The 16,835-nt window shown below is 46.8% G+C and overlaps 1 protein-coding gene across 10 annotated transcripts in view; it reads left to right on the top strand.

Annotated features, from left to right (window-relative positions):
• FAM168A (family with sequence similarity 168 member A) overlaps window positions 1–16,835 on the top strand; it is a 335,671-nt gene that overhangs the window by 190,836 nt on the left and 128,000 nt on the right. The window contains exon 1 of one of the 10 annotated variants that reach the window (XM_019488636.2): window positions 7,469–7,549. The exons of the other annotated variants lie outside the window; for them this stretch is intronic. Within the exon in view, the coding sequence (XP_019344181.1) occupies window positions 7,513–7,549 (37 nt within the window). The 5' untranslated portion in view covers window positions 7,469–7,512. Of the gene's footprint in view, window positions 1–7,468; window positions 7,550–16,835 lie in introns of those variants that run through there. 10 annotated transcript variants of the gene reach the window in all.

Consider the following 16,835-nt stretch of genomic DNA (forward strand, 5'->3'; position numbering starts at 1 on the left):
GTTCAGTCCTTTACTCTTGCAGGCACTGCACCACAGTTTCCTTTTCATAAGATGTGTCTTAACTGGTTGGATTTTTGCCCCCATATTCTTAACAGAATGGCTGTTCCAAAACCTGGTCATTGCAATGTTTAGGAGCCTTCTTTTATTTCCAGCCTAATTTATTTATTGTTGGTTTATGCCGGGGCGGGTAAAGTCTGGCCCGTGGGCCAGATTGAGCCCATGGTGGACTCCGTTTCCCAGCAGCCTTTGTCCGTGTTGCTGCAGTCAGTCTCCATGAGACCCCAGCAGCAGCAGGGCCATGACAGTGCGGGGCCAGGGTTTCCATGCAGACCGGCCCCAGCAGTGCTGGCAGGGCACACAGCTGGTGGGGAGCTGCTTGGGGCTGGGATCTTGCAGCTCTGCCCCAGCTCCAGACCACACTGTCACTGCTGTAAGATCCCTGGCCTGGCCCCAGAGAAGCTCCCTACCCAGCCATGCACCCACCTGTGGAAACCATGGCCCCATGCTGTCATGGCCTCGGTGCTGCTGGGGTCTCCATGGAAACCAGCTGCAGCAATGCAGGAAGAGACTGCTGGGAAATGGAGTCTGGCCACTGATCAGATCTGCCATTTTGTCCATCCATGGCTTATGCCCATATATTCTTGTGCCAGCGTTGGCCTTTACTTAACTTCTCCTTCCCTGGTGTGTGTTCACCCTAGTATGTGTATTGTGACTGGTCATAACCCCTGCCTGCTTTCCTCACTATTCTTCATAACCTTAAATTCCCCTTCGCATGCTGCCTATACAACCCTTGGCAGTAGGTAAGCTGCTGGTGTATTGATGCCATTGCCAATCACACTACACCATATTGCCTGGGTGTCTCTCTCTACTTCCTCAGGCAGGGGGTTGGACTAGATGATCTCCAGAGGTCCCTTCCAACCCGACTTTTCCATGTTTTCTATTCCCTGGACTGTCTGTATGCAGCTGGACAGTCTCTTTTCTTATGCTTAGATTAGTTAGCTCCCTTCAGAAATGCCAGGCTTTGTGTTCTGTTTTTATACCGTGCCTAACAGAGTGGTGTTCAGGGCTCTGATGAAGGCACCTAACCACTATGCTCATGAAAGTAACAGCAACATTTCCTCCCTCTAAAGTGTCTAAGGCTTCATGCTTCTGCGATGTGCTTGTCTAATACCCTTCCTGTTTCAAGCAGTCTAAAGAAACAGGAAGAACAGGCCAGTACAGAACAGAAGTGGGCTGCCTGGAGCTGCTTGTTCCTGTAGTCATGTCTTTACTGCCTGTGGACCATGCCTGAAGCACCATGCATGTGATGCCAAGCCTCCAGTGTTGCACTAAGCGGACTTTATTGCCTCATTTCTCGGATTTGGTACCTTCTGGCCATGTCTACATAAGACACTACTGTACGGTAGCTCATTGCTACTGTGGAATAGCATCACAAAAAAACCATGTTGGGACGCTACTGCATAGTAACGCCGGTTATGGCGCAGTCATTTAGTACTTGGTTATGCAAGTATTTATCCACTTGTCGTGCAGGGTTGGCAACCCAAGAAATTTTTCTTATTGACGATCTGCAAGATTTTTACTGATGCCCAAACTTTTTTACTGACTTGTGGTTTTACTGATATATATGTTTTACATAACATAAATATAGCTCTTCTGGGCCCCAAGGCCAGGCCCCAGTTAGAAGGGCTGGGTTCAGATTTAAGGGTTTAATATTAACCACAGTCAAAAAGGAAAATGATCTGCTTGTCAATAAAAAAATTTGCAAGAAGGTTTTCTTGAATTGGTAAGCCTGCTTGACTGTAGCAATGGTTTTACATTGTTCATTGTACCATGATGCTCCTGACTGTACCCTGCACCATGCTGTCTCCCCTCCACCAGACCACCTCCATCCTTACCACCACTAGCCTCATGGGCCCAATCCCAGCCCAGACCCCCTAAGAAGACTACCTGTGTCCCAACAGTATTACAGGTAGCTTGGGACAGCAGCTGCAGCACATGGCTGAGAAACCACTCTCTGCAAGGTGCTGCACTCCCACTTAAAGCACAGTAGCACCTCCTGGTGTCTGTCAGAGCTTCAGCCAAGTTCTGGCTGCTTAGTGTTTTTATTTACGGCTCAAGTTCTTATGGACTTTATTGACAGCCGTTTTTAGCCTGATCTTTTTTTCTAACAATCACTGACAGTTGGCAACCCTCTTGTTGTGGCTTTTACAGAGCCTCAAGTGGCTGGAGGGGTGTGAGCTCACTGCAAAGGGACATGGGGACTTTATGCAAACACACGCTCAGGACAAAAACACCAGATGACTTAAATCTGACTGTTTTAAGGCAAATGTCTCCACTGCTGTGGCACAAGCAGAGTAGCATTTCATCTTGGTTCATTCCTAGAATCACAGACAAGTGGGACTGGAAGGGACCTCCATAGGTCATCTAGTCCAACCCTCTGCCTGAGGCAGGATCATCCCTGTCTGAATAGTCCTATACACATCCATTGTCTAACTTATTAGCAAAACTAGTTAGCCCTGACATAATACAAGACGTAAAACTCGAACGTGCCAGAAATAAAGCAGGGGGACCACAGCAGCCAACATCCTGCTTCTGTAAAAAGTTATTAATATATGCTCAAGAAATCCCAAGCACAGGGCTATGGAAGAAAGCAACCCCCTTACTCCCCCCCCAAATCCATGTCAATCTGACCACGGGTAAAATTCCCTCCTAGCCCAAATATGGTGATCAATCTAGCCCTGAGTGGAAGGGCAAGACCCTCTTGCCAGGAACCTCCAGGTTGTAGTCCCAGGAGGAGCATTGGCACACCCAAGTCAAAGTCCTCAGCCTTGCCTGTAGCCAACACCTAATGTTTCTGAGGAAGGCTTAAAAACACCCTCACTCAAGTAGAGGTGGGGTGGGGGACGGGATTTTCTCCCAGCCCTATGCAGTCATCATCAAAGCCTGGGAGATCCCCAAAGTAGGACATAGGCATAGCTACACCTAGGTCGTCTCTGACTAGTGGCCATCCAATCTCTTCTTGAACACACCCACTGATGGAGAGTCCACAGCTTCCCCAGGCATCTGTCCCATTGCCTCCCTGCTTTCCCAGTGAAGAAGTTTTTCCAGATGCCGAATCTAAACCTACTTTGGTGCAACTTCAAGTCACTGGTCCACGTCCTCCTCTCTGCAGCAAGAGAGAAAAGGTGCTTTCCCTCTTCTTTATGGCAGCCCTTCAGGTATTTGAAGACTGCTGTCATGTCCCCTCTTAAGTGCCCTTCCACAAGCTGAACAGCCTCTCCTCGTGTGACTTGTTTTCCAAGCCCTTAGGTTACAAAGTCACTTGGAAGCTTCACGTTCTGCCAGGCACGTGCTTTCCCACGTGATGCCTTTTCCTGCAAGAAGAGGAAGAATGCTACATAGCACAAATAAGTTTTGCAGGTATAACCTTCCCTGTGGACATTCACGTTTCCCATTTAAGAGTGTCCTTTTAGGGTAAGGCTACACACCTTCTCAAGCCAAATAGAGTAAATACACTTTTAGACTAGAATACTGTATTTATTCAAATAGAAGTCACTCCTTTTAAAACGAAATGGTTTTTTTTCTCTAAATATGGCTCATGTCTTAAATGTTGTTTGCCTCATAAATGTGACTTTATTTAATGTGTTATTTTTTCTTAAAATGAGAATGTCAACATTTGAGCATGTCTTAATTTAAAGGGTGCCTTGTACTCGAAGGCATTCAGTAGAGTGTGCCTGTAGAGTTTGTACTGCCACAACTACGCCAACTTTAGCTTAAACTGGAACAAGTTGGCAGTGCCATCACGACTGTTTTCCACGGGTGGGCCTCAAAGAGCGCCAGAGGCCCGCTCAGTTCTAATCCCTGAGATCTGACGGCCGCTTTAGCTAACATTTGAAAGAGGGCAGGAGGTTAGGTGCTCCTCAACCAGCTTGGCAGCTCTACTCTTCCCCCCCCGTATCCCCCCACCAGACACAACCCTTCTCCGGATCAGAGCGTGGAGCATCTGGACTCTCTGTTCCTCCTACTGACATGCCAGGCACTCAGCAACTCCTGCCAATCCCACTCTCCACCCAGCTCCTTCTGTTCCTGGGTCTGGGTCAACATCGGAGAGTTTTGTGGGCAAAGCTGTGCTGACGGGGGGCGGGAAAAGTCACATCCTCTAACCGAGGTATCCCTGCCAGTGATGTCTTAGTGTGAATGCAGGTGTCAGCTTGGCTCACGTTCAGGGAGGTCAGGCCACTGCGCTGGCAGATGAACCCCTTCAGTTGGTGAACACAGTGCCTTGCGTAGGGGGCTCTGCCAGCAGAGGCTTCATAATGTAGGCAAGACTCCCTGCGGCCCCCGTCCTTTGCTGCTTTAGGTCCCGCGTTCTTCCTCTTTTTCCCATCTGGTTGCCACCACCTCCTCCTTCTCTCAAGTTCTTGCTGCCAATCATTTTCTCTCCCTGTCATTCATGTGGAAAAGACATGAGGGGTTAAGCTTGACAAAACCAAGCCATTCATATCTTTTTTTTTTTCTTCCAAGTGCTTCTTTTTGTAATTTAAAACCCCTGAAATCTCCATGTGGAAGAGAGGTTCTGGTCCCTGCTGGTGGCTCAGGTGGAGATTAGAGCCACCATTTCCCTTTCAGGCAAGCTAGTTCAGGGGTGGGCAAAATGCGGCCCAGGGGCCGGATGTGGCCCACAGGGCCCCTAAAAAATTTAGAAAATTAATTAATGTGCCCTGGGCTGCCTGTCGTGCGGCCCTCGATGGCTTGCCGAAACTCAATAAGCGGCCCTCTGCCCAAAATAATTGCCCGCCCCTGAGCTAGTCGCTGCCAGTCTCTGCTGAAGCAAGTGGCTGTAGCTTGCTGGCTGTTCGGGTTCGGGACCGTAAGTATTGAGAACCAGACTTTGGGGATTAGATGGCTCAGAGGGATTAATAACAGTCTACTGAAGCTTTCAACCTTAGGTCGCCGATTCCAGTACAGCCTGGGCAGCTAGTGATTAAGGGTCGAAAGCACCTGACATTAGGTTGATCATTGCCCCGTGCGAACCAGGTTGCCAGTCCATTAAACTTTTATTTGGCGAAAGCTGGAAAGGTGCATTGTGCATTTAAGTGCAGGGAGAAATGGCATTGTCTGATACCAAGGGGAATAAAACAAAGGGGTCTTCATCAGGCATTTGTCCTGTGGTTGACAATTAGTCCTTCCAGCCAGAGAGACAGCAAATACATCAGCATGGCTTCTTCAGTCAACTTCCTCTCCTTTCCATTGGCAGACACGGTTCTTTGGGTAGATGTGATATCTTTTATTAGAGTGACTAAACAGTTGAAAAATTGTTCTACCCTTCTTTGTGCCCAAAATCTTGCAAAAAACAATTTTTTCCAACTATTTAGCCGGTCTAATAAAAGATATCACATCTACCCAAAGAACCTTGCCAGCCTGTGTCCTTAGACCAACATGGCTACAACCAGCACCTCCTTTCCATTCAAATTCGGAGGGTAGCTAAGTGTTAAATCCTCTCCAGTAGTTACCTGGGCCTGCTTGCCTTGGGTCATCTCTATTGTAAGCCCTACAGGGCAAGGACAAAAGTTATCTCTTGTTAGGAAGCTCCTAGCTTGCTTCTCAGTACTTGGAGATAATAATAAAGCAAGCAGACGATTGCTGCAACTAGCAGCTTTAGTCTGACATATAGGTTGGAGAGAGCAGTTTCCCTCGGTGTGAAAGAGCGTGGGATTTCTTGAGCATGTGCAAATAAGCCGCAACAATTCATCTCTGGCGTCGAAAGTGCAGATCTTTTATAAAAAAAAAAAAAATCTGGTGAGCATGAAGTATTGTCCTTGAGAGTTTCAGTGTTGAACCTTTCAGTGAACTCCTTCAGAACAGTTTTCCCAAGTACACGCGGGGCCAGGCAGCTCTAAAGGCAAGAGGAAATAACTCTGCTTTTTTGCAATCATATATCTGCTGCCACAGAGTCCAGACTGTTCAGCAAACATAAAGGAGCAGAATGCAGCAAGTCAGATAGGTCGGAGAAGGACCACGCACATCTTGCTCTTTCTCCTAGAGCAGAGCTGTTCAACTGGTGCAACCAGCCGGCAAGGAGTTCAAGTGCGGGCTATGGGCTTGCACTGAGCCATCATTCCTCCCGCGGCTGGGGCAGGGCAGCAAGGCAGGAGGGGCCCCAGTAAGCTCGATGCTCAAGTGGTGGTTGTGGGGGGGAGCAGTGCAGCGGCTAGGAGATGACAGCAGTGGTGGGGTGGGGACACTGAGGCAGTTCACGCAGCAATGGTTGGCGGGGCTTGCATTGCTTGTGCAGCGAGGGGGCTGCGCATGGCGGTGAACCACATGCATGGCCCCTGCATCACGCAGCCCACATGGCGTGCAGTCCAGGGCCTGCAGCCAATGCAGCATGCAGCCCTTGGCTGCTCTGAAGTGGGCCAGCCCTGTCCCAGAGCAACCAGATCGCTGCTTTGGCAGTTTTGGACAAGATGCTTAGAGTGGATGAGTCTTACAGACACAGCTTGTATCGTTTATAGTGCATCCAGGATACCTATAGACGCTGCCTTTGCAGCGTGCCTCGGGGCAGGGAGTGGGTGTGCTGATGGGTATGTAGGTGAAGACCTTCCTGTCTCTGTTTGGCTGACAATTTTGAGACTCGTGGGAGAGTCAGTCCCACACATTTTGCTAGCAGTAGAAATAAATGTGTTCTAAATTCTTCTGTTGAGGACCAGATCAGAACCTGCCTGGTGTTTAAAACCCGTGCTTTGGTCACAGTTATATAAGAGATGAGAGAGCCCCCGATCTGAACGTCTTGGACCGCTGGGAAAGTTGAGATCCAGCCCCGAGCGTTATAATTGAGACCTGTCATTAGTCTGACCCATGTATATACCTATGTTAGCAGGAAGTCTCCTGTGCTCTGCCTACCCCAACACACAACGGCTAGTCTAAAGGGAGGCGCTAGGTTTGCTTCCCATGTTACCCTCATTTTATTGTCTCCCCCCAGCTAACGGGTACAGAAAGCCGATTTACGTGCCTCATTTTATGCCTCCCTGTAAGTACTCCTTCCTCTGCATTTATGTGCTGAGCAAGTAAAACTAGTTAGGCAAAAGCAGAAAAAAACTGGATTTTTTTGTAGGTCTAATAGTCTTGCTCCTGGAAGCTGGGGGAGTAATTAGCATTCCAGCGGAGGGACCAGTTACTCTGGGAGTCTGTATTGATGAAACACAGTTGATACAAGTCAGTTAATTCAAACCAGCCTGGGGCCATATGTTTAGATCTGTCTTTGTTATATAACAAGTTTTGAAGCCCTTAACATTTTCAAAGTGGAAATGACCTTCAAGGAATACTTAAAAAAATAAAAAATAAAAATCAGCCTTCCTCTTTTGTACCGGCGCACAAACTCATTATTTATCTAAACAGGAGGAAGGATTTGAATCGCCTTTCAAAGCGGTTTGCAGAGTTATTGAGACTTACTGTGCCTTTTCATTTGGTGTGCCACTGCCCCGAAAGGAGAGGACACACACATGCACACACATGCTCGTGGACACGCTTCTCCATGACCGAGCTCAAGGTAGGTTTTGTCCCTTAAATGCACCAAAATCACTTTGACTCTGAAATCAGTAAAGCAGAAAGCTTTCGTAGGTCTATGAATTTTGTTTAAACATCTGTTTTAAACCCGCTCCCTCATAATATTTCAGTCTGTCTAGCTGCTTTGTTCCTCGCTAGCCTTTTAAAGGAGCCAAATCTTGATGACGCTAGGGCTCCTAATAAACATTTTGACTACAGAATAGACTCGCTGGTGAGTCGCATCCCCTTTGATCCCCCCTTGCTGAAGAAGAGAAAATATCTTTTTAACAAAATTATTGTAGAGCAACCAGCCTGCATGGGACTTATCAGCCAAAATTGATCTCTCGATATATATTATGGAGGCAGCTTTTGTTTCTTAGCGGTTTATTGCATTACCGAAGAGAATGGATTTCAAGGATAAATCCTTCAGTTTGCTAATCACCTCTGCATCAAACCCATTACTGTGCTCCACGCTCACCAGGGCAATTTTGCAATCCTTTGAAGTGGAAGAGAGAGAGCGAGGCAGAGATGTCCCCAGTCCACAGCACTCTGCTGCATTTCTGGGACTCCCCGCTCAGGCTGGAAATCATCCAACTGAATCTCACCCCCTGGAGTGCTACACAAAGTTTTACTCCTGGCAAATGTTTTATTTTGCATAATCAGCTCCTTTTACTTCTGCAGACCCCTACAGCATTCGAGCAAGTATTAATGGCATCTCATTAAGCAGAAAACTTGAAATCCTTTAAAAAAAAAAAAAAACCCATGAAAAAGAGATCTGATTTGGTTGAGATATGGAATAAGAGAGGGGAATTGCACCTTGGTACAGGACGGGACCTGCAAGCTCCACAGTGTACCTCAATGAGGACCATCGAGTTCATAATAGTTAAGCGCTATCCGTTTAATTAAATCCAGCCAGATCCTCCGCAAGAATGAATCTTCATGCACAGAGCAGCAAGGAGGTGTATGCTTTACTGAGTTTTGGCTGGCTGCAGAGAAGATCCTTCATATAAATTGTGTTTTGGTCACGGTCTCCTCATCCAGCCTGGGTTTTTGAGCACAGGCTCTTTCTTGATGTATTTGGGCCCATTTCACATACTAATCCGGGCGGGGGGGCATTGTTTTCCATTTCCCTATTTTGTCATCCTTATTTCTCCCTTCCTTCCCTCTCAGAAATATACAGTGTCGTCTTGCATACAACACGGCCTGGAATAAGACACCCACTGTATTTTCAAAAGGCAGGACAAAAGAAGACGACCTTGTAGACAGCAACTGAGTAGCCGCAGCCAGGGAGCAGAGCCTGCTTATTGTCCTGTTCTCTGGATCGTATACAGAGTTGCATTTCATTTTGCCAGGCAGAAGCTTAAGCGCCAGAAACAGTTACCATATTTCCTCACTTATAATGTGCACCCCAAGTTGCAGCAGCTGGTTTTTAATTGAAAAAATATATGTATTGTATGCAACAAAATATAGTCCCGAGAATTAGATCTTCACTCAGTTGCTAGTTAATGCTTTTCCTCCTCTTGTGACTGAGCAATAAGCTAAAATTCAAGGTCTTTCAGGTGGTTTCAGTTTGTAGAAGGAAAGAATGACTGAGATTCAGTGTATTTAAAAATACATAGGAAAATTATAAACAGATTAAGTCCTGTTTCCTTGAACACAGCAAGGGACAGTTTCCTTGCTGACTCTTCTGAGGCTGTGTCAGCCGATGCTGAACCCCAAAGCTCGCGCTTTCACCTCCTTCTCAAGGGTATTCTGCCAGTGCTTTTGGTGCCTGGGGCTTAATTGTTCTTTTCAGTCTCCATTTGTGGTATGCTTCTTTTTCTCATGTACTCCTATACCCATACCCCATTAAAACAATACCCAGTGAAGACGCTCTGCCGGGATAGTTCAAATTATTGAGGAGCCTTGCACGTGTCTGTGTTTTGCTCAGGGATGTGTGCCTGTGCGTGGTTGGGGGCCCCTATTGTTTCACCTAATGTGCTCCATAAGGGACCTTGATGGCTTCTTACAGGTTTCTTAAATGAAAAGTGACAATTACTTCCATTGGTTTCAGTGATTTTCAACCCAACTTTGTCGTCTCGGTTTCTTTCAACACAGCCTCAAAAGCGGTGCAGTCTGTTCCAGCTGTCATTGTCACTACACACCCGTAGGTCGCACTTACACCTTGGTGTTGTGTTTACGCACATCCTATGTTAGTCATCAGTGGCTTTGACCTCAACCTAGATGCTGTCATTACTTGGCTCGTTAACTTTGTTGCAAGACCGGACATGAAAGGCTGAGTTTGGACTCTCAGGGTGCATCCACACATTCAGGCACGTGCTGCCAGCAGCTCAGACAGCAGCGGTACAAGCTTGTGCTGGAGATTTCTGCCTTAACGCATGTGCCTGAACGTGCACTTTGGTGCGGGGCAAATTGTGCCACTTGGAGCAAACTGACCCTGCCCAGCTCATCTCGGATCTTCTGCCAGGGGGAGCTAGAGGCTGGGGCCAGCACCTGTGCTAGCCCCAGCAGTATAAAATCCTGCCCCAGCCAGCAGCTCAGGGCTACTTGCCCTCAGGAGCTTCTGAGGCCCAGGCAGTTGGTATCTGGGAACACTACCCTGTGTGCCAGCTGGACTGCTGAAGCAGCCCTAAACTGGAGTGGCCCCTGCACCCTGTACCCACTGCAGCAGTCTGGCACCCCCAGCCTTTGCAGTCCCCCTGCCTCCAGGCCCTACTTACCTGGGACTGCACTTAGGTCTGGGTCACTGCTGCAGCCTTGCCCTGCTCCTGTTTGCAGCATGCTGATGCAGCGTGCTGGAGCACCAGGGCAAGGGGCAGCCAGAGAGATGCTGTAGCCAGTTGCCAAAGCACCTCTCCGGAGGACCCAGCCTCCAGTTGCTTAAGAGCACACTACGAGACCGTGCCCTGTGCCACTTTTTTTCACCGGGGGGGTTTTCTTTTCTTTTTTCTTTTTTTTGTTACCTGGGTTTCCAGGTATCACATTTAGAGCACACACTGTAAATATGCAGTGCGGGGAACATTTTTTGTTCCTGGTGTGCCTCTTGCAGCATCTCAAACTGCTTTGCATCGTTGCAAGAAGCACGTGTTAGCTGGTCTGGATGTGCCCTCGGTGTCTTGTCTCATATTTTCCAGCCCTGGAAAGGTCGAGTAAGCTGGGGCCACTGAAATGAGCATCATTAGTACACTCCAAAGAACGTCGGCACGGTCTGGTTAGGCCTGGGGGTTATTGGCTGATTTATCATCGGTGACTTCATAATGTTGTCCTTTTTCTCCGCTCTATGTTTTATTAACAAACAGCTTTTCCTCTCGTCCTCTTCACTCTAGCCATATTTTGACTCTGCTCCTGCCTTACACACTAAGGGGCAGTTCCACTTTTCGTGCTGAGATTTCTCCTCCAACTTGCCCGCTTCCTTTTGCTGACAGTTTTAAGATTTTGCTTTCTTCTTGCACAGAAGACACTTGCATGTGGGCCTGATATGGGTGCGTATTTGCAGTAAAATGTTTATACTGATGCACTCTTGCCCGTTTTTGAGTAAAATGATGGCTTGCACACTTTTACAAGCCAGGCTGTGTTTGTGTAGCACAGCGCTTGTGTTCATTTAACTTCTTGTTACTAAGTATTCTCCTTTAGGGAGTTGTTCTAGAGTTTATTTGCCCCCTGATTCATTTGTTTTACATAACACTTCCTATACAAATTCCAGAGCCCTCTGTTCAACTTCTCCTCACTATTTTGCCTTCTTTTTCTCCTGGAGAGCAGCTGTACTACAAGTTACGCAGTATTTGTTTATTCGATGAGCCCTCAGGTCTGTAAAAATAATGTATACTGCTTTGCAACTACTAATCCTCACAGTGGCCCTGTGAGGCAGGGAGATAAGGGTTATCCTAGTTTTATAGCTGGTGCAACTTGAGAGAAGGGGGTTGCGGTTTGCCTAAGCCCATTTTACAGGTCAGTGTCGGGGCCGGGATAAGAACCCATAGGTCTTGACTCCTAGTTCGACAAAGCTCTCGAGTACATGCTTAACTTGAAGCATATGAGTAGTCCTGCTGATTTCAGTATTGAGGCGCATTGCTGGATAGGGCCTTAATATCCATAGCTGTGCAGAGGATTAGAGACAGGGACAGCTGTTGATAGGCACCTTCTCAATGGGAGACTATGTTTTTGCTTTGTTTTTTGTATAAAAGCCCACCGTGGCACTTCGGCTGCCTGTTCACGCTGCTTATTTCATTTTGGGGAAAACATTTGTGCGCTGCTTTTTAAGCGTCTGCTGCCTTTTTTTTTTTTCCCCCTAGCTTTGACCATTTCATTTCCCAGGCTTGCTGTGGAGGCTGTACTTGCATTTGATCTAAAATGGGCTTGCAGAACTTGTGTCTGTCGTCAGGCAAATGAAACGTATAGATCCCCTTCTATTTGAATGCAATATATGATGGCCTTTCAGGGGGGAGATCAGTCATATGGATGAAGCTCAAGGCCTTCCAAGTGGAATGAGACATGTGGGCTGCCAGCCTAATCTTGTGCAGAGATTCTGGTGTGATAAGATAACTAGCTTGGTGCAGTTATTTGAAATGATTACTCCAGTAGGGGAGAAGGAAAATACAATGAATGCTACTGTACACAGACTGCCTAAAGCACTATCTAACACTCTCTATATGCACTAGCTATTATTCCCTATCTGGGCTTTTCATTTTCAAGCCCTTTTCGTGCATAGTTTTGGATCCATCTAATTTATTTAATTGATATTTAAAAAATCGGGATTTCTATCACGATTTGGCCCCACACTCCTCAGGAATAGGCTCCCGGCAAGGGTGGGCAGGGAGAGTTAGGGCCCATGGGCTTCTTTTGCCAGCAGTGAGTGCTTCCCTTGGGAATCGGTGGGAGTTTTCCCATAGTGAGGGCCGCAGGATTGGACCCATCGAATTAATTCTCGTTAGAGACTCAGAAGTGTTCAGAGCGGAGGGACGGAAGCAGCAGACGAGACATAATTTCACAAAGGACTGAAGGCTGTGCTGGTCATGCTGAGTGACACAATACGAACATCAGAAGAGGAGGAGGCTAGAAATCCTGGGTACGAGATTTCAGCTGGAGTAGCCAGCGTATGCAATAAGTGGCAGAGTACTGTAAGGAGACGGGGAGCAATGGGATTAAATGAAAATGCAACAACAGAGGAGAGTGGTACAGAGGTGCAATAAGCCTTTTACGGAGAGAGGTTGTTAAATGGCATTTCTTTGTGTCCGCTTCCCTCTTCCTAGCAGGTACTCTGTAATTAGAAGTGATTGCTACCACTGTAGTGTAGGAGCATGTGACTTTAAAATTGAGAGGTCTTCAGCAGGCTAGTCCTGAGTTGAATAAAGACACGGTTGGATGTTTTGCGGTGAGATCAGGGCATATTGTTTGCATGTCTTTGAGTATTTCAAAGCAAATGCTTTTGATAACCACCTATAACCTATATTCCAGTTTATCTGGTTTTGTTAAAGTGACAATGCATGGCCCGTCTTTTTCTGCGGTACCTGTATAAGCATCTACACCGCAGTCGTCACAACACCGGCAGCATTTTAGCTACGCAGTCAGTGCTCTGCTTAGGCATTATTATTCAGTAGCTCGGAAACCTCCAATGCGATAGCCAAGTAGACAGGCCGACAGCCTTATTACCTTTTAATCTTGCAGTGTAATTCCTTCTCCCCTTATGTATTTACATGACCTCTTAGGCCTATTTTATTAAATATTTAGTTAAACAACAATTGGACTATGGTTTCACCAGAAATCTCTGGGAGCCAGGATTTTGTAAAGAAAAGGATGAAGCAAAATGTGTCTTTTAAGTATGTGTTACAAGTGAACCACCGAGCTTTGTGTATTTAAAATATTCCACGAGCTGTCGCCAAAGCACGAAGGGAAGAGATTTGGACCCCGGTACAAGGAGGAAAGAGGGAACTGTTCAGTCTTTTGTAGATTTTTGAGAAGAAAGGGGGGAAAAAACAGTGTGTGTTTGTGCAATAAAACCTACCTGTTGTGCAGGTAGTCTGTACTGCTCAGTTTGCCTGGCTTTTAATATTTGGTACTTGCATGTTATGAATCGGATGATGAGAAGGTTTGTTGCATTGTAGGGCCCTGCAGCAGCGGGAGATTGCCGACGCGATCAAGGGAAGGGTTATTTTTGTTTGACTGTTTCTAAATGCTGTAAAAAGCGCCTAATTATGCTAGACATTTTGCAGTACAAATGGGCAGAAATAAAGGACTTGTGTAGGTATCCCACAGCTTTTGCAAGACTCCCACCCACGGGGGTTTAGAAAATCAGTTGCTCTTTGTTGGTCTTTAAGCACTACCTCAAGCTGACCACGTGGGCTGCCGTGGCCTTTGCTGGCTCTTCCTGCAAAGTCTGTGCCTCATTTTCAGGGTTGTGCTGCACCATTTTCACTGCATCGTTTTCCTTTCTGGTCCTCATTCATTCTTCTGTCACCCCCCCCCCCCCCCAGATATCCTCCCTCTTTGGCTGAAAATAGATGCTGGGACAAAACCTTTTATTCTGGGATCCTACCAACATGCAAGCCCGTTGTCCCACTTTACCTATGAAGTACCAAGATAGTACTTGACTGTCTCTTGCCTGGTTTGATGGGAGTCAGAGCCTGGGATAGTCAGACCCGGGATAAACCTGACCTATATTTTTCAGCCTGAGTTCAGCAACCTCCTTTTATACTAGTGCCCGTCAATCCTAACCTGTTACTTTCCCAGCCGGAGAACTGAGAAAGAAACAATTCTGTTTGGTCCAAAGAAGAGTTTGGATTTTATTTGTATTTATTCTTGGTTTCTACATCAAAGTAACAGTCCCCCCTTAAATTGGTTTCATGCACCCAAGGATAGTCACAGTGCAGGCCACTTGCAAGAAAAAGCAGAGAAAACAAAAGGCCAAAATAACAAAACAGAGGGCACGGGTCACCTTTTCATCCAGGGTTTGAGCCACTCACCCATGTGATGGGAGAATCAGATTCAGTTTCCTCCACTGCTTGGAGGATTTTACCTTCCACCTCCTCCTTCCCAGGACAGTTCCTCAACCACACGGCTGAAGGGTGTTCAGGGTGCCATCAAACCGTCCTATGCATCCCATTACACTTAGTACTAATACTTGCACATTATTCCACATCCTAACTCTCTGGCTCAGTGACTATGCCTGAATTTAACACACGGTAGAAGAGTAGTGACTGGCAGGATGGAGATGCATTTTGGGATACCTTATAGCAAGGTGGCTAGGATACTTTCTTGAGAGGTGGAAGACTTTGATCCAACTTCATGTCCTTAACCAGGCTGAGTGTTTCAATTTGTGTTTCCCCTCTCTCAGGTGAGTGCTCTAAGTCTTGAGATCATACGTACAAGAGAGAGACACCTGCCATGGCCTCCAGTGCTTTGAATCTAGCCCCCCAGTTTTTTTCCAGCTGAAATTTTTCAGAAATGCCGAGCAATTTTGAGGATGAGCAAAAAAAACCCCACTTTTTTTTTTTTTTTGCCTGCCTTCTTGCTCTTTCTTTCTTGCTTAATCTCTTTCTTTTGCTCGCTTTTCCTTTTCAGTTTTCTCTTTGTTGAAGAAGTTTATCCTCACTCAATTCCTGACCCTTACAACGTATTGAGAGTGTTGTGCTATTCAGTGCTTTAGTTAAAGCACCAGTTCCTGGAGTCATGTTATTTCTATTTCAGCTTTCTTTAAAAAAAAAAAAAATAATTGCTAGGATTTATGTTTGGGTAGAAAAGCCCAATAGTGTGAGTGCATGTTCCCTAAAGGCTCAAAAATCAGAAGAGAAACCTTAAATGAACCTAATTTAATATCTTTAAATAAAACTTTAAAAAAAAAAAATCGGTCTGATTTTGAATGCTTGGAGCTGGCAAGACTGAATTAGTGGTTGCTGCTAGACCTGCTGCCTGTACAAAAGGTCGTTACACCATTGCAGAACATATACCTTTTAACTAATTGTTTTCCCTGCTGCAGCAACATAAGAGCTATCTATCTTGCATAGATCCAGTCATCATAATAGGAGTGCCAGGGACCTGCCCAGGAGATTTGGGACTTTGAACGTAATAGGTATGGTTAGGAAGCCCCATTAGAATAAGCCTGGATTTAAACTGTGCAGGCTCTCAAATAGAGAAACTAAGGCCTTCATGCTAGCACCTTCTTTCATGCTGCTACTTCTTTCGCCAGCCGGTGGAGTGTAACGTTTAACAATTAGTCATGGCTGCTGTGACCTTGGAATTGTAGTTCTCTCTCAACTCCGACCACACGTGTAAAAAATCAAGCTGGCAGTATTAAATTAAGTAATGTCGATGGCTTCTGCCTAGTCAGCACCTTGGAGCATTCATTCCCCCTGGCTGAGAAGCAGTGCAGAAGCCTTACGTATTGTGTCATGTAAAAACCATTTGTGTTTCCAGTTTAAAAGGGAAATCCACAATATTCAGTAGATGCATCTGATCTGCTTTGTCACCAGGACATCGCTGGGGTGTTCCTTCTTGCTCCTGTGCCATCGATCAGGCTTCCTTTTATGTATTTCTGCAGTTTGTGATTTCCCCTCCACCCCCTCTGTCATAGGTTGTGTGCACAGAAATTCAAAAATCTTCCTAACTCCAGGCTGAGCTCTCCTGTTGCTCTGGGTCGGTGAAGGTATGCCCACAGCACTGTTTGGAAATGGGCCTGTGACAGTGGGCACCCGCTTGTGAAGTGGGCACCCCTTGGCTGGGAAACCGGCTGCAGCCGTGCCTCATCCTGCAGGGCGTGCGAGCAAGCTGTCCCATACCAGCGACACTCTGCAAGGTGTCTGCGGTCTGGGCGAACAGTGGCGCACAGGGCAGGGACCAGGACTGAAGCAGACGCCTAAAGCAAGACCATACTCAGGATGAGGGAGGTGGGAAGGAAGAACATCTTCACCTTCCTCTCAGCTTCTATCATGACATTTTCCTTCTCTCTAAGCTCATTGGCCAAGGAACCCTGGAGCAGGCAGGGCCTCCTTTGGGCACGGGGTGGATGGCTCCCCTTCCCCAGGGCATCTCAGTAAGCAAATATATAGATTGTGACCACTTTACTAGGGAAGGGAGGAGCTGGGGCACTGCATGCATGGAGTTTTGTCCCTGTAGGTCTAGTGGATGAAGGTAGCCTGGGGCTGTTACTCCAGAGTGACAATTCCTCAGGACCCTGAGCTCCTCCAGAAGGTGTTACTGTTAAATGAAGCTGTGTGGCTGCCAGCTGGAGACTCTAAAAGGGAAGCCCAGTTGCTTTCTGTTGCATCCATGGATCCTGAGCTTTTGGGGCTAGGGAC

This window comes from Alligator mississippiensis, chromosome 1, assembly GCF_030867095.1.
Source record: "Alligator mississippiensis isolate rAllMis1 chromosome 1, rAllMis1, whole genome shotgun sequence".
NCBI classification, from domain to species: Eukaryota; Metazoa; Chordata; order Crocodylia; family Alligatoridae; genus Alligator; species Alligator mississippiensis.